The 18,779-nt window shown below is 38.8% G+C and overlaps 3 protein-coding genes and 1 pseudogene across 3 annotated transcripts; 1 reads left to right on the forward strand and 3 right to left on the reverse strand.

The window, feature by feature from the left end:
* The first annotated feature begins 1,704 nt into the window (after positions 1-1,704).
* Positions 1,705-4,368, forward strand: LOC126620197 (uncharacterized). Its single transcript, XM_050288708.1, has 3 exons — positions 1,705-2,445; positions 3,023-3,647; positions 4,059-4,368. The coding sequence occupies exons 1-3, from the start codon at positions 1,799-1,801 to the stop codon at positions 4,203-4,205; spliced, it is 1,419 nt and encodes a 472-aa protein (XP_050144665.1). The 5' UTR covers positions 1,705-1,798; the 3' UTR covers positions 4,206-4,368.
* Positions 4,369-4,419: 51 nt separating this feature from the next.
* Positions 4,420-5,675, reverse strand: LOC126613967 (putative RING-H2 finger protein ATL21A; annotated as a pseudogene).
* A 166-nt stretch (positions 5,676-5,841) lies between these two features.
* LOC126620204 (probable F-box protein At3g61730) lies at positions 5,842-8,848 on the reverse strand. The gene is made up of 8 exons (XM_050288721.1): positions 8,677-8,848; positions 7,724-7,926; positions 7,565-7,609; positions 7,032-7,196; positions 6,869-6,916; positions 6,543-6,713; positions 6,304-6,411; positions 5,842-6,191 (listed from the first exon to the last, which is right to left on the reverse strand). The coding sequence occupies exons 1-8, from the start codon at positions 8,814-8,816 to the stop codon at positions 6,109-6,111; spliced, it is 963 nt and encodes a 320-aa protein (XP_050144678.1). The 5' UTR covers positions 8,817-8,848; the 3' UTR covers positions 5,842-6,108.
* A 773-nt stretch (positions 8,849-9,621) lies between these two features.
* Positions 9,622-17,931, reverse strand: LOC126620191 (histone-lysine N-methyltransferase ATX3-like). The gene is made up of 23 exons (XM_050288694.1): positions 16,541-17,931; positions 16,275-16,330; positions 16,000-16,195; positions 15,477-15,584; positions 15,308-15,376; positions 15,133-15,201; positions 14,944-15,035; positions 14,657-14,821; positions 14,304-14,439; positions 14,015-14,087; positions 13,742-13,841; positions 13,479-13,603; positions 12,908-13,053; positions 12,571-12,675; positions 12,192-12,256; positions 11,825-12,044; positions 11,625-11,711; positions 11,397-11,453; positions 11,203-11,292; positions 10,844-10,930; positions 10,381-10,455; positions 10,121-10,221; positions 9,622-10,006 (listed from the first exon to the last, which is right to left on the reverse strand). Exons 1-23 carry the CDS (start codon positions 17,456-17,458, stop codon positions 9,916-9,918), a joined length of 3,231 nt encoding a protein of 1,076 aa, XP_050144651.1. The 5' UTR covers positions 17,459-17,931; the 3' UTR covers positions 9,622-9,915.
* Positions 17,932-18,779: the final 848 nt, after the last annotated feature.

The raw sequence follows: 18,779 nt of genomic DNA on the forward strand, positions 1-18,779 counted from the left end.
TAAAACAGAACATGAATAAGAAATATGAGGTAGAAATATAATTTCATACAACCAAAATTTGTTGTTTTTTTTCAAAACCTCATCTACATGTAATCATATCTTTAATTAAAAAAATAAAAAAATAAATAAAAATAAAAATAAAAAACTTCCCACTTCTACATTCTTTATCACCCTCTTCCTCTCTCCTTCTATTTCAAAAATAAAAAAAAAAATTTCTCACACACAAAAGTGAAAGTAATAATATCGATATCATTTCCTTTCTCTCTTTCCTTATAATATTTTTGTGTTATAATTACAGTCGTTTTGCTTTTACTGACACACCCCGACCGAGATCGAGGCATGATGGCCGCCGAGGGTGACGTAGTCATGTGCACAGTGCGGAAGCAATAAAGATAAGAGTTAGATGAATAAATAAAAACCGAAAGTTACAAAGGTGCACTAAAAAACAGGAAGCGTTAGGAGTGAGATACAAAAGTAAATGCTCCTAATCAGAGTATAGAAAGTCTAGGTGCAGTCCAGTATGACAAGTACTAATTATACAGTACCAGAAGATGTCCTACAAATATTTTATTATGTCAGAACCGCCGAAATCCTCAAAGCCACCAATAGCAAGCTTACCTAAAACCTGGAGGGGCGCAAAACAGAAAACATGAGTGAGCAAAAACAAATGTTTTACAAAACCATTTCATTTCTCAAAAGTTCTAACCCCTCACCGTAAAACATGTATAATTTTCCCAGAAATAGAATATAAACATATGCATAAATATATATGTAAATATCTCAATTCAAATCATGCTTCACATATTCATAATCGTAAGTATGCCATGCCAAGATATGACAGAATAAGTAATTCAGGTGAGAATAAATTCATGGAAAATAACGTATTAGCCGGAACCCCTGTAGAAGTATGTACGGCTGAATTCATATCTCATTAGTCAATATAGCCGGAGTCACTACAATGACCTATACGACACTACACTGCACATAAATCGGAACCACTAAAAAGGGGTCTATACGACAAGACTGGATGTAATATAATTTACGTGTGCATGAACAATACCACGATCGAGGGTTACAGTTCTCGGGTTTTCCAATGGTTCCACGGCCTAAAAATGGTATGGTTGAGTTCGTGATGGCGAGGAGAAAATGATGGTACTAATCACGAGCTCGATTTGTGCAAAAAAAGGTTGGTTTGAGGTTCGTCCGTACGTTTGTATGGGTTTTCTGCAAAATCCGAGAGGAAGAAGAGAGAGAGAAATCACGGGAGAGAGGGAGAGGTCTTATGGGTGTGTGTGTGTGGTCCTCACACTAACACATCATCAAACAACACCCACCATAAAATATCTAGGTCTAAACTTGACCAAAATAAACTAGGGCAATAAAAGAAATAAATCGAATATCTTGCCCAATTCCAACGACTTCCCTCAGGGATAATTCCATCAATTCACATCATCGAGAATATAATACAATAAGTTTGGGGACAGGCTGTGACACTTACCTCTAGCAAATGTTATTTCTCTCACTTGTGCATATTTGTAACACATTTGCCTTTTTTTTTAAAAATAAAAAATATCAAATATCAAATCTTATTTATATAATTTAGTTTCGGAAAGGAAAAATAATTTCCACAAAAAAAGAAAAAAAAACACCCGACCCAGATTGGCTGTCACAGAAACCCGCGAACCGTATAAAAACCCAATTCCCAAATCAGACCGCCTTTTCCTTCTCTCTCCTTGGACTCGAACGCCATCAAATCTTTCGTCCTTCGAAACCCTAATAATCCCCTTCAATTTCATCAATGGCGGAATCCACCGTCACCAAATCCAACACATACAACCTCTTCGTGACTCTCTTGGAGGGCAAAACCCTAACCCTAAAATTCACTACCCCGGAGATCCCCGCCACTTCCCTCAAGCACCTCCTATACAAATTCACCAAAATACCCCTCCAGCACCAGCGCCTCGTCACCGGGACTCGCCAGCTCGAGGATGATTCCGTCCTCTCGTGCTCGTCCTCCCACGCGCCGGACTTCCCAACCGTGCATCTTCTGCTCCGTCTCGCCGGAGGAAAGGGCGGGTTCGGGTCGCTGCTGCGTGGGGCGGCGACGAAGGCCGGGCAGAAGAAGACGAGCAATTTCGACGCTTGTCGCGATATGAGTGGTCGGAGGTTGCGACATGTTAATGCGGAGAAGAAGCTGGAGGAGTGGAGGGCTGAGGAAGAAGAGAGGATGCTTGAGAAGATGGCAGAGGATTATTTAAAGGGTGTGGCGAAGAAGGGGAAAAAGGGAACTGGGGACGATTTGGCTGAGAAGTATGTGGCCAAGTATAGGGAGCAGTCGGAGCGCTGCATTTCGGAGGTTTTGGATTCAGTTAAGGAGGCGGTGAAGGGGAAGCGTAAGGGGCCAGCCAAGGAGGCCGTGGAGGATTCAAAAAGGCTGAAAATTTGGTAAGCATTTGTGTTGGGTTTTAATGTTTGCTGTGTTGATTTTGTGCTAGGGAATTGGAAATTATGAATTTGAAGGAATCCTTTCAGAAGAATATATAAAGAAATGCAATGGGGAATTGATATGGTGGTTTGAGAAAAATGGTATTTTTCTTATGTGTTGAAATGAATATTAGGATTTGGACATGTGTTAGTTATAGGTATAGAGGTTAATATGATAATTGAAGTAGAAAACTCACATGATAAATAATTTGGTTAACAAAGCCAAGTTCTTTGCTTTCACAGTTTGCTTTTGATTTATGGGGGATGATCGGGATTATATGTTATAGAGTGAAGGAAAGGAGCCCATCAAGTTCATTTAGGAAAGGAAAACTCGGCTTGGTTAAGCCGGAAGGTTACTTAGATGTCTCTTTTATTGTATAATTTTGATCTCTGGTGAAACCTTGTTTCGGAAATGCTACATTTTCTTTATTTCAGAAACTTTTTGGATAAACACTGTATCTTCCTGCCATTTCTCTTTAATATTGTTGTATAATATGATTGTCATTGGTGTTGATATCTGATTTGTTGTTTTTGTCAGGATGGGCAAGAGGAAAATGGGTGAAAGTGATTCAGAGGATGATGACAGTGATAATGAAGATACAATGGAGAAATCTGTCGTATTGAATAATGGGAATAACTCAGATTCAAGTAAAGAAACTGAGAGAAGTTTGGATTCTGTGACTGGTAGGAAACAAGATGGTGAGATCTCAAGTGGGGGCTCAAGTGAGAGTGGTTCGGAGGAAGAGAAAGAGATGGTTGTGCAGGGACCACAAGCTTTTGGTGGATGCCCTGGTCAAGGATCTCTTGATATTGAGAAGAATGAGATGGTTGGACCAGTGATTTCTGAAGAGAAGATAGTTAGGAGTGCAAGTGTTACTTGTTCAGATCCTGATGTGGTTTCGGGAGCTGAAGCAGAGCAAGATGGAAAGATAGGTTGCAATGAACCTGAGATGGGAAATCTGGAGAAAGTAGTTGGTCAATCTGAGACGGTTTCTAGATCAGGGCGTGGGCAAGAAATTGAAAGTGCATCACTTATTGCTGAAGCCAATGATTCTTCAGAGTCCAATCCAGGAGTTCGGGAGGAAACAGTTGCGAGTGGAAACACTGCAGGGATGGAAAAGCCACTGAATTTTGATGATTACAATTCAGCAGCAGAAATGGAGGTATGCTTCTGAGTTTTTAATCAGATTTATAATCTTTTTTATTGAAATTTTATGTTATTGTTAAAGCGATTTAGGGCTTTTAGCGCTTCTATTGCTCTTCCAGTTAAATGTTTTACGGCGCTGTAATTAAATCTATTAGGGGCACCTTCCTCACACTAAGTTTTTGGAGCTGAATTTTTTGCTTTCCCTTGTTTGTTGATTATGTATAATATAGTCTGCCTTGTGAACATGACTAGGCATGTCCACTTTGAAAGCAAAATTAAAGCTCATGTTATTACGTCCCCGTCTCATTGCTTTTGTTATCACAGCTTTAACCATCATCTCTCCCACCATGGTCATTTTAGTTAGGGAGGGCTCTGACTATAAATCGTTAGGAAGCATCATTAACATAATTTTCCACCTCTATTGTAGGTTCTTGGCCGGGAAAGGTTAAAGTCTGAACTGCAAACTCGTGGGTTAAAATGTGGGGGTACTCTACAGGAGCAAGCTGCGAGGCTTTTCATGCTAAAAACTACCCCAATCGAGAAGATTCCAAGGAAGCTCCTTGCAAAGAAATAAGAACATTATGTGCTTCATTTAACCTCAATACTTTGTAGAGAAAAATCCCTCGGGGTTCGGTGTGTATATTTCAATCTCCCCCCGGTTGTCGGACTAGTTTTGTACTTGTATACCGTGATGCTTTGACTGATGCAATAATATTGTGCAATTTTCGTTTTGTGAAGTTCACTATTGTAGTACGCGTCCATAATTTAGTGTTCTTTTGTCCACGAAACTACATGTTCGATTGTAGGCATTTTACATGAGCTGGGGGTGTTGAGTTGGCTTGACTTGGGGACGGGTTGTTCCGGCAACCTGGGCAGGAACTGTTCAGTTTCAGCCACCCATCAACACAATCTGCATGGAAGCAGTTTTTGCATTCTGGTATGCATCTCACCGTCTCTTTGGTGAGATACTCCGAGAAGCATATAGCGCAGGTGGGCACCTTCTCTCCCCAAGAACTTGCATCTGGTAGGATTCAATGGTTGTCTGACCCAAACAAATTTACAACGGTGGGGCTTGTGGTGGCGGTCAACAGCGGTGGACCTTCGCTGTGCAGCATTAGCCCTGTCCTCGATACAAGCAGAACAGGCAATCACAACTGCGCATGTGATGGCTGGGTACCGTGATGGACAAAATGTGTTAAAAAGTTTTAACTTTTACTATTCCCCTCAAGTCTCTTACTCCTTCCTCTGTACCTAGCATTGGATTTGAATAAATCAAAGACGAATCAAGGGACAGGAAGAGGGCGGGAAATGGTGCAGAAGGAGAAAGCGGGAGTGTGAAACGCTTAACGAACTCTCACCATTGGAAATTGCAATTAGGCAAATATATGAATCAGGAGATTTACCTGCAATTAGGCATCTTGGGTGGTGTTGCTGAGAAATCCACAAATGCCACCTTCCACATCTCAAGTACTGCAAGCAGGCTTATACCAAGTCTAACAAAGATCCGAGTCAAGGTTGGTTGAGAATCCATCCCCGTCTGAACCTGCCCGGAAACCAGAACCGCCAATGCGGCAACAATCCAGCAAGTGGTGGACATCGAATCCGTCAGGCTGGTGGAAGGGGTGGCCAGAACCAAGGTGGTGGAGTTGCTGAGGCAGTCAATGGGAGTGAACCTTGACTTGCTGAGGAAGGTGTAGTTTTGGTGCATGGGAGCAACAAAAGGAGAGCCTGAGAGATCGAGAGTAAGGAGCTTTCGAGGGAGGCAGTTTTCGGGTTTGAAAAGTTGGATTTCTTGTGTGACATAGCTGATTCCTCTGACGAAAAAGTCTCTGGGTTTTGGAAGTTTTAGAGTTTTTAGGCCGTGGCTGTTGCAGTCCACGTTGAAGCCCGGGAAACCGCAGTTTTCAGGTTGGTTGGGTACCAACTAGAATGGGAATCGGATTGGGAAGCTGGCGTCACCACAGTTGGAAGCCGGGCAATCATTGAGTTCAGAGACGTGGGGGAAGAGAGGGAAGAGGAGAGAGACGAGGAGTAAGATGTCCATGTTATCTCAGGACAAAAACCAGAATGACAAAGGTGGAATAGTGTTATAATAGCTTTGTTAACAACCCGAAAGTCAGCTTCGAATCCCCTTCTGCATCCAAGTTTGACGTAATTTTGATGAATTTAATATAGAATATCGCTTATATAAAATTTTAATTTCAAAGATGTTTTGAACAATTGATCTGAGCCGTTCATTGATTCGCAAATATGTGTGTGAGCATGTATCATGTATCTGTAGTAGCATATGTGTTTATCATTTCTACAAGGAAGACCAATCTATCTCTCTAAGCTAACAGGAAATATTTTCATGTATCTGATTATTCGAAAGGCGTTTTATTGAGTTGCCTTTCGGAGATTGGCAACTAGCAATAATCTGTGGAGTTCCGGGAATCTGTTTCGTGTAGCTTGGCAAGGAAGTTTTGAGGCCTGTGACTTTACAGGAGCTGCTGTGAGATTCTGATGGATACTACTTCTCCTTGAGGTCCATCTCTCATGGCATGGTATTTCACTTGAAGTCCTGGCGTTGAGAAAATCGAAGAAAACATCGAAGTTAGAAACGGATTTTGTCACTCAGATTCTTAATTAAGCTGAGTTTCGGTTATGTCTATGGCAAATCGTCTACTTAGTACCTTCGTTCTTCTGCAGATTTGTGTTGACTGCAACTGCATGTAGAGTAATGATAGCCTTTGGTTGCCAGTCTGTTGGTTTGCCCACCCATGACTTGAGATTAAACACTGCTGCAGTTCCATTCGAAATTAAATGAGATCACTTTATACTTTCAACAAACGCGAGGAGTCAAAATTATGGTTGCTGAAACAGCAAATACCAGTATCACAGATGACTAGGGAAAAGAGTATCTGAAGTTTACCAGATGTTGAAGATTCCTTGAGGTGTTTCATATCGAAAATAGCCCCACAAGCACCATCGGCATGCTCGTTGACATCATGGCGACCTATAAGTTCGTATTCCCAGCTTCCATTCTTGTACCCCTCGCTCAAGAACAGCTCAATATGCCTTGCATCCAGTGTCTGCATCGTTCCTGTGTATATATGCAAACATTCTCAGTTGCTGTTAACGAATATAACAAAGAAACATAAGCAGATCGCGAAAACAAGGTCGTTTTGAAGAGTTTGATAATGTGTAGCATTTTGGCAAACACACATATTGAGCAGTGATGGGTTTGTTTTGCCTTACCATCACAGGTATTGAGCTCGCAGACGGGGCATCGGACAAGCTGGAGATCTGTCGAACACCATTACAGTTGAAAACACAAGTTAACTAAATTGAACATTAGCACTTTTTCATCTTCATTAGTCCAAAAATAAAGCGCCAGGATGACTGAAGCTCAAGTAATTACCAGCAATCCATATCCCAGTTCTAACTTTATCCAACACACAACTGCCGCAGGACTCCAACATTTTCTGTATGGTATCTCCTTCTGGGAGCCTTGATGGTTTGATCAGCTTTTCTGTTAGGAATGCTTCTGAGGATTCAACGGAGAATGCACCGATGCGCATCCAGTCTGTGATTCATCCAAAATTCAGTGAAAATCCCATCATGATAGCCAAATATTTCACTGCACTCTCAATCAGACAAATGAGAGCAAGGAAACCAGCTGAAAATTAACAAGATGGAAAAATGTCACAAGTCACTGACTTTTTCCATAGTCAGAAATAACGAAATGTGTACATAAAAAAAAGTTCACCAAGTGATCGAGAGAATGAGACTTTATGAGTTTTCTTACACATAAAAAGATTCATACAAATTTCCTGTAAATCTTACAAACATTTTAAACAGAGCTATATAAATTTCTTGAGCATAATTACATGAAAGCACCTGAAAATTCTCACCACAACAAGCAATCCAACGGGGGCAAAATGGGACACTCACCGATATGCTTCTCCTGCTGGCGAAACATGTAAGAGTGACTCCCATCTGCAAAACCGCAAATCCCACTTAATCAGACAATTACGATAATAAATACGTCTTAAAACTAATCTAATCCATATTATTATGCTAATTGACTTCTGTTGGCTCTCAGATTCTTACCAAAGGCTGAAACGTAGAGCTTCCTCCAATTGAGTGCCACGTGACGAGGCTCAGGGACCTGAAGATCACGTAGGCACACGTGCTTCCATATGCTCCCTTCTTCCATGATCAGACCGCGGAACCAACGACATGTCGTCGCGAGCATCACCAGTGACTTGGCGTCTAGATGATTGGCGATCTCTGTCCAAACGTCCTCTTCGTAGCTTTTGATGCATTATAAACTCACATAAATAATCATATTACTAAAATTAATTAATTAAAATTATTAAAATAGTTAGGATCGATTTGAAAAGTAGTTACGCTCTGTTTGGTTACTGGTGAAATACTTTCCAAATTAAACAGAGAAATATTCTCAGATTTCGCAGTGAAAATCCGAATTGGAAAATTTGATCATCTAAAATATTTACAAACTCTGGAGATTTAAGACAGAAAAATACGTAATGTACGAAGAGGAAAGAGAAGAAAATGTAGTTTTCTCGTTTCGTCTGTTTTCTCGGCAGCCAAACAGACGGCTGCATACTTGCTTACGAAAATTCAAATCGCGGAAGTTTACAATCGTTTCGGAAACTTTTATTTTTGAAAATATAATGTAAATTACGACGATCGAATTCAAGATCGAGCTCGAAGAAGTAAGGTCACATGCAACGCAATCAAATTTAGAGCAAAACAGAACGATTTCAAAATCGCAGCTCCGATTTGAATCCGAGCTACTGAATTCTCAACTACGTGCATGTAATCGTACAGATACAAGCTCAATTACAAGAAAAAATGAATTAGAATTGAAACTAATTCAATCACAAGTCATCACTTCCATTCGAATTCACAATGCATGAGCTCAAACAAAACAAACACAATCAAATCCACTCGCGGATGAAATTTCGAAGAAAAAATGAAATGTAGGGCGAGAGAGAGATAGAGAGAGAGAGAGAGAGAGAGAGAGAGAGAGAGAGGACCAGCAGAAGGCAGAGCGAGCGGAGCTGCGAGTGAAGCGAGGGGAGCTGCAAGAGCAAATCGTCTTGGCTCTTCGCATGCGCTTTTGCATCGGCGGAGGCCGTGGCAGAGCGACGGTGGTTCTCTTCCGCTTCGGAGGCATTTTCTCTGAGTGCGTGAGTGTTCGGTTGTTCTGAGCAAATAAGTAAACCGATGACTCTCTTTCAGAGCTGAGCTTCAAGGCTTCGCTATTTATAAGCGCGCCAATCCTCTAATTCAAAAAGGTAACAGAACACATTTGAATTTAATGGGCCGTATATCGATGCTCTTTCAGCTGAGTTGGGCTTGCCACGTGGACTAGGCTGGCTGGTTTTCATTCTTTTTCGTTTTTCCTCACTTTTTAAAAATTAAAATTGCAATGTTATCTGATAACTATTTTCAGTTTCAAAAAAAAAAAAAATACAAATTGAAAATTACGTTCTTGAGTTTTTAAAATTTGGCCCGAATCTTAACTTTGGTTTTCAATTTCCAAATATGTAAAAACTAAAAACACAATAGTTATCAAAACTATCCCTAAAATTTCTAGATTAACTAGATTTTAAAAGAAAATTAGGTGTTTTATTTTACGGAAAATATGCAAGACTAAACCGATTATAAACTTTCTGAGGGACACTAAACAAATAATAAAGATTACACAATTTTTTCAGACGAAGATTACGCAATTTATTGACTGCTTAGTATCCTCACAATGTTGTTGATAGAAAATTTGGAACTAATTCTATTCGTGCATCTCGCTTATCTTCTTGTGCATTGGTAATGAGTAGAATCTTGCTTCATTAAGAATTTCCTTACAACCCGAATGGCGAGATCGGATACATAAAACCGAATTTAATCTCCGCTTTGTTGGAAGAAATCCTGATTTCAAATGCCCAACACTTGATTAATAAAAATAATTAGAATAAGGACAATTAACAAGAAACACTTTCAATATTGATTCTTTAATTTGCATAGTTCTTTTTTTCTTTCCTTTTCTTTTGGTGTGAAGGAGGACCAAAAGCTCAACAAATTACTCGAATAAAATCTGAGCCATAGAAGGGAATTTACAGTTTTATTCTGTTACTCTCTGGTTACAACACGAATCGCAGTAAAGAAACCGAAAATTACAAGCTCAGGTGAAAGAAAAAATGGTATCCTAAATGGTTAGGAGACGGGTTCGAGCTCTGCAGACATGAATTGGGAGCAAGAAATGTATGAACTGTTGTTTAATTCATAAATTTTCGACAGTTTGGTGCTTTACAGAGGCACGGAACTTTCAGCTCATCAAGTTCGTCCGGATCAAACAAGTAATCGTACCTGTTAAGGAATGACGAGTAAGAGGGAAACGTTACTTTTCTGAACGGAATACAGGTCGATCTAAACTAATTGAAACGGAAATTTAAAGCACAATAAGAGAGTGGAGGATTTTACGTTAGTTCTTCACCAGTGGCCACGCTGGTCTTAGCAATGAGAACAATCCGGCTGTCTTCATCACCTACACTCATAATCCTTGCATAGCAGTTGGGCATGCACTGTAGCAAATGCGGTTCAATTTAGCATTCAAGGTATGCAAAGATGTACATGTATGCAGTGCTACAAAATGCCATCTCTATTACCCCAACCGAAAAACTCCCACGTGATTAGCTACGTCTTTAGAAAACTGGAGAGAGATTAGAGAAAATGGAACGTACCGAATGGTTGATTAAGCGTGCTATATTTCCCTTGCTTGTAGCATCAATTACTACTTCCTCGCTGATCTTGAAGAGCTGCAAAAGATAGTTCATAGACTTCAGAATCACATCCCAGTGGGATGATCCCACAAACAAATTAAATTTGAGAGAGAATGAACTTCTAGTGGTACAATGCTCTTCAACCCGATCACCATAACTTTTCTTCTATCTTCGTATTTGTGTCTAGCTTATACCATTCCTACTCGTTGTAAGAGGAGAAGCAATTTTTGAAACACTACATAAACTAATCACTTTTTGAAATTACAAGTTCCCAGCATTTTTTCCCCCATGAAATTGACTTGTTAAGCATTCTTGTATCCGTCAGGGTTGTCAGATGATACAACTCATACAAGATCATTTTCTATTGCCAAGACAATGAGACACCCTTATGGAAACAAAGGAGTATCTTAATAAATCGACTCACATAGCAATCTTTGCCTTCACGTCTGTATCGTGCTTCCCTCATATCTGCAACGCTCGGCCTCACCTTCTCTCCGCGATACTCAACAACCTGGAAATAAACATTTGGTTGCCTAAATCAAACACAAACAATATGCTCGAATACAATTCCTAGAAGTCACTCATCAAACTAAATTTTCAAAAAAAAAAAAAAAAAGGAATTAAAGAATTCACTCAAGTGTATCAACTTCTATCAGTAATGTAATCTTTATGTGGCTATACTATTAGAAATAATCTATATGAACTCACAATGCACATCCATATTACTATAAATAAATGCATATACATATACGTAAGTGCAAAGGGAACTACGGCATTAAATACCATTTCTCCTTCTTCAAAATTCCTACGAGCAAATAGGCCCCATCCATGTATTCCAGATTTACCAAAACAAACACGATGATTCTCAGTTTTCTGAAACAAAAACAACAGTAAATCAATTCTGCAGAAGAAATGTTAACGAGAATGTCCATCTCAATAAAGTAAAGCAACTACAACATATGAGAGAGTTGACGTACCTGTAAGTAGAAAAGACGATCCTTGAAGGAGGAAAAAACTTTAGAATCTTCTGCTTCCTAATAAAAGGCAATAGATGTAATTACTGTCCAACCAACCCACTAAAGAAAGAAATATATATATATATTGTCTATACAAAAAAAAATACCTTTAACATTTAGACATCAATGGAAAGTTTAAATCATACCCCATAAAAGAAAAGTTTAAATCAACAAGGACAAGAATATTACTTCAAATGTACTCAAGCTATTTATTGTGCCCAAGGAATGATGTGTTGGCCCCATTGGTCGGTGGAATATTGGCAGCCGTTCACCTCCCTGGTTAAGAATAACAAACAGATAATAATCCATAATTCAACTCAGAAACAATAAATAATTCTATGAAAAATGATGAGATCAAAGAGATGCAAAATCATATAGCAGAAAATTACCTTAAAATTTGATCTTTTAAAAGCACTGCCTCTTGCAGCAGAGAGCGGTTCAAACTCGTTAGTCTCTGAGGTCGAAGGTTCTGATTCTGGAAGTTCAGTGCTCTCTGATGGCACTGCCCTTGCAACTCTGAAGCACCCCTTCTGATTTTGAAGCGAGCCTCTGGCAGCGAAAACCCCTGAATTAGTATGAACAACTACAACAGCATCTGGATTTGGGGGGCTGCATTAAGACAAAAGTAAACAAGATAGAAATCAATAGATCTGGCGCACAATGACTTGCAATTAAAGCCAACCACCACTCTCATTGGTGGAGCAATAGAAAAAACTAGTTTCATTAAACATAAGAAAAATATGGCACACTTCTAACCTATGAAATGGGCAATATATCAACTTTCTTGTTATTGGTATGCCATTCTTCTCTAGACTGTGCACCTGAAAGTTCAAGATAATATTTGATCACAACTACCAACCTTTTTCACTTAATTCTAACCATAAAAGATAGGTGCAATTTATACAAACTACTAAAGAAAAATTATTGCCACATTAGGATAAGATAAGGGAAGGTCTGCATAAATTTGAGATGATCTCTTTTTTAGGTCAATTGAGATGACCTATTTAGGATGATTCAATGGACAATCATCATCACCCCTAGTGAGATGACCTTTTTAGCCAAAATGAATTATACATAAATTGTAGATTCTGACTGAGGCTGTGTACACAATGTAATTCAACGAAATTAAACTTACTTCCATGCTGTAGCCTGCTCTTGATGCGCACATTATATGAAAACCAGTTTCACATCTGCGACACTTGGTGCAGGAACCGTGAATCTGCTTACAGATTGTACAGCGCTGCATTCCAGAAGATAAGGTAAATTGAAATATAGAGATTGTAAATTTGAATCATCATGTTATCACACAACAAAAATTACAGGCTATAAGTTTATTCAGAACTTGAGGAGTAAACATGGAGGATAGAAACCCCCCACCCCACCCCCCTAATTAAAGAAAATTTACCGCTTTTCAGTAAAAAAAAAATTTTAAAAATAACCCAATTGCAATATCACTCAGAACATAACCTTACCTTCAAAAATGTAGATGGTAGGATTCTAAGGATTCCTACTGCAGGTTCCATTTTGTCATGATCCAAGAAACCAACTCCAGGACAAAACCAAGCACAAGTGATATGAACCCACAAAGTGTCAACATCACTAGGCTTCAAAGCACCTCCTGAAAAAACAATTTTAAAGTCAGTAGCAGAAAATAAACATGGGAATACAGCCAACTTCATATATAAAGAGGCAGTCTTGTAAATTTCACTCAACATGCATCAAAAGATTAATTAATTAAAAACAAAAACTTAGTGTACACCATTAAGCTTATTCAAAAATATGCAGGACTATTCATGACTATCCACCCAAGCTTCCAAAATACGGTTGAAAAGAATATAGATACTAAGCATTGTTAATTCAACAGTGAGTCATCATTCATATGAAAAATAATAGTCAAATGAGAACAAAAGTAAACATCTGAAGTAGGAAATAATAAATGTGATGGACAAATATTAAATAAGCAATGAAAAATCAATTTACAGCAGTGTCATTAGAAACTCCATAAGTAATAACTACTCGAGAGACTAGATATAGGTAACATACCTCTTACAGGACAAAGGCAACACTGTCTAATGACATCGGGCGTTTCACATGCTCTACAAACCCATGATGTAAAATCCTGCACATCATTTGCCCCATAGCATTCTTGGTGCACAGCTATTTGACACCTGGACATCAACAAAAATTATTTTTAAAACTTCTTGTAGACTTAGAGCTACAAAAAAGGCCCAACTTGTTCCAAAAACAAGACTAAGTCACTTATCTAAAATACAAAAATTTGGAACACAAAAAATAGAGACAGACACCTGTTGCATATAATAATTTTATTATCCTCCCAATCTTCAACCCATCTACAAACAGCACATCTTTCCGTTGTCCACTTTGTATTAACTGGCTCGTACTTTTCTGTTGAAGCAAAGATGCACATGAGTATCCTAACCATACAAATTCATCACACAAACGCCTCAATTGTGACATAAGCACAAGAGAAACCCCCATCTCCTTCCCAACACGCACGGACACAAACATACATACAGAAAATCAGCATCAACATGTGAAGCATGTGGCACAAATTTCACCTTTCAATAAATCAATTAGTTGCTGCTTAACTAACTTGACAGGATTCCAGCCATGTTTATTATAGTCTTCAATCTGGAACACATCCAACATTAGTATATAGATTCAATATGATGCCTAATTTTGATCAAAACAGAAAAGAGTTAAAAGTGTAACTTTTACAGTCAAAATGAAAATGAAACTGTTGATGTCTCATCAGAATTACACTGACCATAACTATGCCAATAAATGTAATAAGATCAGCCATGGAAAATCTAATCAATTTTTCAAGATGATAGATGTTGCACAAACCCATTTTTCCAGTGGTTGCATTGTGGCCTTCACTTTCACACTATGCTTCCATTTTTTTGCTCTACAGCCTGTGTGCTTTTCCCATTCACTAGGTGTCTGCATCCTTGATCCACATGAACCACACTTACAAACAATGCTGCAACATAAAATAATTAGAAGAAGCTCAAAAAATCCTTCCCAAAAACAAATTTACTTCATAATATAGTTGAAAGTTGAAACTGAGAGCATTAAATTGGTGAACTAAAACAGGCAGATTCCCAGCAACAACAATATGGTGAATGAAAAAGCACAAAAATTCATGAAGTACTTTCATTGCAATACAAGTTCTCCTTTTACAAAAGACAAGGGCTTACATATGCAGTTTTGGATTATACATTCCTTCCATTCCATTACAAACCACAGCTACCTCCTCAGGAATCAAAGATTTCTGGACGTTTGGCGCAAAAGATTTCTGAACATTTGGTGTAGAAGATTTATGGACATTTGACTTAGAAGATTTCTGAAAGTTGGGCATATAACTGTTTCAAAAATTTTCATACATTCAGTTAACTCAATGGGAACAATAAAAAAAATCTATAAACACAGAAATTCAATTGCCTCCAAATGAAATGGAGATACAAAAAATGCATTTCTAATATACCCGGATTTTTGCTGACGTTTTACCAAACCTGACGAACAACACTTGGACTTCGCTTTGCAAGCAGGGCAATAGTAATCAGTGTGCTCTGGGTCCTGAACCATTTAGTAACCCTCCATTTGTTAACAAAAGTGGGAAAAAACAGCATAGGAGAGAAAAAAATAAATTTCAAATTAAGCATGAAAGTTACACCTCTAAAACTTTACTGGAAATTTTGTCACACTCGGCATGCACCCATACATCACAACCATCACAGCATACCTAAAACAGAGATACCAACAATCTCTCAAACCACTCAACCACATCGGTAAAGCAATAAATGATACTGAGAATAGTGATCACGATAAAAATATTGCAGATAACTCACCCAACTCCCACCATCAGAGTGGTGCCATATCTTCAGGCATATGCCACAATATTGCTTTGATTTTTTTAACTACATAAGATAAATGTAAGCACCATTAGGAACCAAGAAATATGTAAATTATATTAAGTGAATAAGAAAAAAGAAAATTCCAAGATGAGGCAATTCGAACCTTGAAACAATGTGTGCACAAACTTGAGCCCTTCATTCTTCTCATAGCTTTAGAGGGAGTAACCAAACCACAACAGTCACAAGCTTTTGCATCTTTAGGATATGCCTCCTGCAAAATAAATTCAATGGATGAAGTTTTGTTACAGAGACAATTGCACCTTGCTAGCTAACAAAATATACAAGTCATAACCTGGAAACATAAAATTACCTAAAGCTACGCTAAAAATCAAAATCTCTGCATGACAAATAGCCCAACCAAAATGAAAACTGAAAACAAAGCAAGGAGAGTTTTCTGGATCCTTGCTATAAAATTCATCTGTGTAATTCAGTTATAAAGGGTAATCCTTTTCAGTTCTTATAAAAATGCGTAACCATTTTCTTTCAGGAACATCATATAGCATTCTTCACAAAATATAAAAGGTCCGAATTATGTTATTCAAGTCATGTACCCTAAACAGAAATCATGGTGAGAAGGATTCCCAGAAAAAAGAAATGAATGAAAGTCAAAGAGATGAGAAAGGTACCTGATTCTGGGTGTAATATTCCTGATCTTCATAAAAACTGTTAGCCTCTCGAAATTGGGCAGGATTTGCCTCTGGATCAGTTGTATAACTCCCTAAGCTTGTGTCCAGAAATCCATTTTCTGCTAACAACGCCTCCTCTATAGCCATCTGAAAATCACTAGGCTTGCTCTTGTACAACTGGGTCTGACCCTGAAATCTGAACAAACCAAAATTATAAAGATGCCCAAAGATTTTCCCTAAACAAATAAGCAAACTTCAAAAGACTATCTACAGACCTGTCCAAGAACTGCGTAAAGGGAAATATCATTCCCTGCTTCACCCACCCATAATCCTGCACATTAACGTTCATTTAAATTACACACTGAACAAATGTACACGAACCACACAAAAAATAAAGCATGGAGATTTTTCACCGATATTATAAACTACCCAACCTACAGAGAGGGGGATTCAAAAATGGGTGCAGGGGGAGGCAAACTGCCTTGGAGAACTAGTACAACCGACATTTGCTAAAACATAAAGTTTGAAAGGAAAGATTTACCCTCTGTGATCCATTTGTTGTCATTGAGAACCCATAGAACATCACGCATATAGCACCCGGAACGCAGCAGCTCAGAACTGATTTGGGAGCCTGCAAAATGGGATCGATAACCACAGCCGGCCACGCCGGGTAGCTCTTCCCAGACTTAGCCCAAACAACGTCACCCAAAGCAAAGTCCTGCGGCTTATATACTTCTTTCTTCTTTGCACAATTGGCATTTTTCTGTCTGTCCATGCCCCCTGAACTAAAATCACCTCTACAACCAAAATCCTTAAACCCTATACAATCCACTTCATTTTCTTCTGGTTCTTCCTTCCCAACATATTCAAACTTCTTTGACTTTTTCTTCGAAATTTTTGAATTCTTTTGCCGGTTAATATCCTCCTTGCTCTTTTTCACAAAACCCAATTTCTCAATTCCCTCTGTATCTTCTTCTTCTACTAAAACTTCATGAAAACCTTCGTCATCAAATGTCGTTGCCCTTTCTTCAAAATTAGTTTTGCTACTGTTATTTACACCAAAAACTGAATCACCAAACCTCGAAGGAGGCATTTGAATGCGCCCCCGCTTCGACCTCCGTACCGTCCCGAAGCTCCGGTTCAATGCCGGTTTCTCCGCTTTCTCTTTAGCCAAAGATTCTCGTTGATTCATCTTCTCTTTCGCCATAACTGCTCGTTGATTAATCAACCGCTCTAAATTCGACGGTCCCTCCCTCGCGGGCCAAAACGGCTCGTCGTTGTGCGAAGAACCCGAACGGCTGCTGAAATCCTCCGCCTCGCCATTGCCCGCTCCATCGCACCGAGTTGTTTTCTGCTTCTTCGAATTATCGGAAAACTCAAAGGTTTGAGGTTCGGGATCTTCGAGCGTGCAGCGTTTCAGATTCGGCATTTCCAATTTCTCCGGACGTTTGATTATCATATTCTAATCATCCAATTCGACGAGCTCAGCCTTCGATTTCAATAAACCAAACCCTAATTTCACATTGAACCCCCAATCTTAAACCTTCAACAAAAAACCTCAATGAGTCGAATTGTAAAAGGCTTTAAAATCCGCGACCGTTCTCGGAAACACTTTACTCCTTCTGGAATCGATGAAAACCCCTCAATTCGGAAGAGAAAACCCTAATTCAAGCAAAAACAGCAGAATCGGAAGAAATTTGAAACGATTTTGAAACTTTCTCTTCGCCCAAACACAGACAACAATATAGTAATATGCAGAACAGAGCTCGGAATTTTGACCTTGCAGTCGTAATGACAGAATCAGAACAATTTTCTCAGGAAAATCAAGCAAAAACTTCCCCGGAAAATTAGCAGAGAGAAAACTTCGAGCTGTGTTCGTCACACATACACACAGAGGTTCCGTTTGCCTTAAACCACAATTTTCAGTTTCGCACACAACGACGAATTGCTTATATAATTTATTATTATTTAGAGGATAATTAGAATTAAAATTCTAATTAGTATTTAGATATGGGGCGACGTGTCGTTTTGGCCATTTGGCTCCAAAATTGGGAATGGAGGGAGATGTTGGAAACTTTTGACGCGTGAAAGCGCGAACCCAAATGTACTAGGGGAAGTAGCAATGGAATTTCGCAAGAGGTGGCTGGCAGACTAATTTTTCCCTTCATGTAGCCTAAGTACCAGATAAGGCGATCGAATGAACTCGGATTGGAAATTTCATATATTTTCTCGCTTTCCACTGAATCAATTTCTTGGGCCGCTCCGAGCTCAAAAGTAGTTAATTTGTTTCATTTAGCTTGGCCTATATTTTTTTCTGTTTACAATACAATATTTTAAAATACTTTAATTTATGAGTAACGAGACTCGAACTCAAGTGTAAGGAAGCGGACACTCAGCAATTTGGTTAATATGAAACCAAACTATTTAGTGTGCATGTGTGTGAAGAATTATATAGTCACCTGCCATTCTCTTAAAAGCACTTTCTCAACCTCATTTGACGTTTTCAACTTCTCCATCCTTCAACTCCATCATTTTCTTGTTTATTAGGCAGTTTCTACTTTTCTTTACTCTTTTTGTCTGAGATTGAGATTTGAAGAGCATAGGTTAAGATATGGACTGAGATTATATTAAAATTGTTGTTGTGATGGTGTATGTTTTGAGATTTTCATTTAAATTAGAAGCAATGATAGTGTGATCGCTCGGAGTAGCAAAGCTATTTAACTTGCTCGCAAACTTGAGGTCTCCAAATTTGGAGCATTGATTGTTGGGAACAAGTATCT

Source organism: Malus sylvestris, chromosome 1, assembly GCF_916048215.2.
Source record: "Malus sylvestris chromosome 1, drMalSylv7.2, whole genome shotgun sequence".
Classification (NCBI taxonomy): Eukaryota; Viridiplantae; Streptophyta; class Magnoliopsida; order Rosales; family Rosaceae; genus Malus; species Malus sylvestris.

Bases quoted from the DNA above. Each gene is read 5' to 3' on its own strand.
- LOC126620197 (XM_050288708.1), top strand. From the start codon at position 1,799: ATGGCGGAATCCACCGTCACCAAATCCAACACATACAACCTCTTCGTG. The intron at 2,446-3,022 runs GTAAGCATTTGT...TGTTTTTGTCAG, and splicing joins TCAAAAAGGCTGAAAATTTG to GATGGGCAAGAGGAAAATGG. The intron at 3,648-4,058 runs GTATGCTTCTGA...CCTCTATTGTAG, and splicing joins ATTCAGCAGCAGAAATGGAG to GTTCTTGGCCGGGAAAGGTT.
- LOC126620191 (XM_050288694.1), bottom strand. From the start codon at position 17,458: ATGATAATCAAACGTCCGGAGAAATTGGAAATGCCGAATCTGAAACGC. The intron at 15,585-15,999 runs GTACCTTTCTCA...TTTATTTTGCAG, and splicing joins AATATTACACCCAGAATCAG to GAGGCATATCCTAAAGATGC. The intron at 14,822-14,943 runs GTATATTAGAAA...TTTTTGAAACAG, and splicing joins AAACGTCAGCAAAAATCCGG to TTATATGCCCAACTTTCAGA.
- LOC126620204 (XM_050288721.1), bottom strand. From the start codon at position 8,816: ATGCCTCCGAAGCGGAAGAGAACCACCGTCGCTCTGCCACGGCCTCCG. The intron at 6,714-6,868 runs GTAAGGCAAAAC...ATATATACACAG, and splicing joins CGAGCTCAATACCTGTGATG to GAACGATGCAGACACTGGAT. The intron at 6,412-6,542 runs GTAAACTTCAGA...ATGGAACTGCAG, and splicing joins CAAGGAATCTTCAACATCTG to CAGTGTTTAATCTCAAGTCA.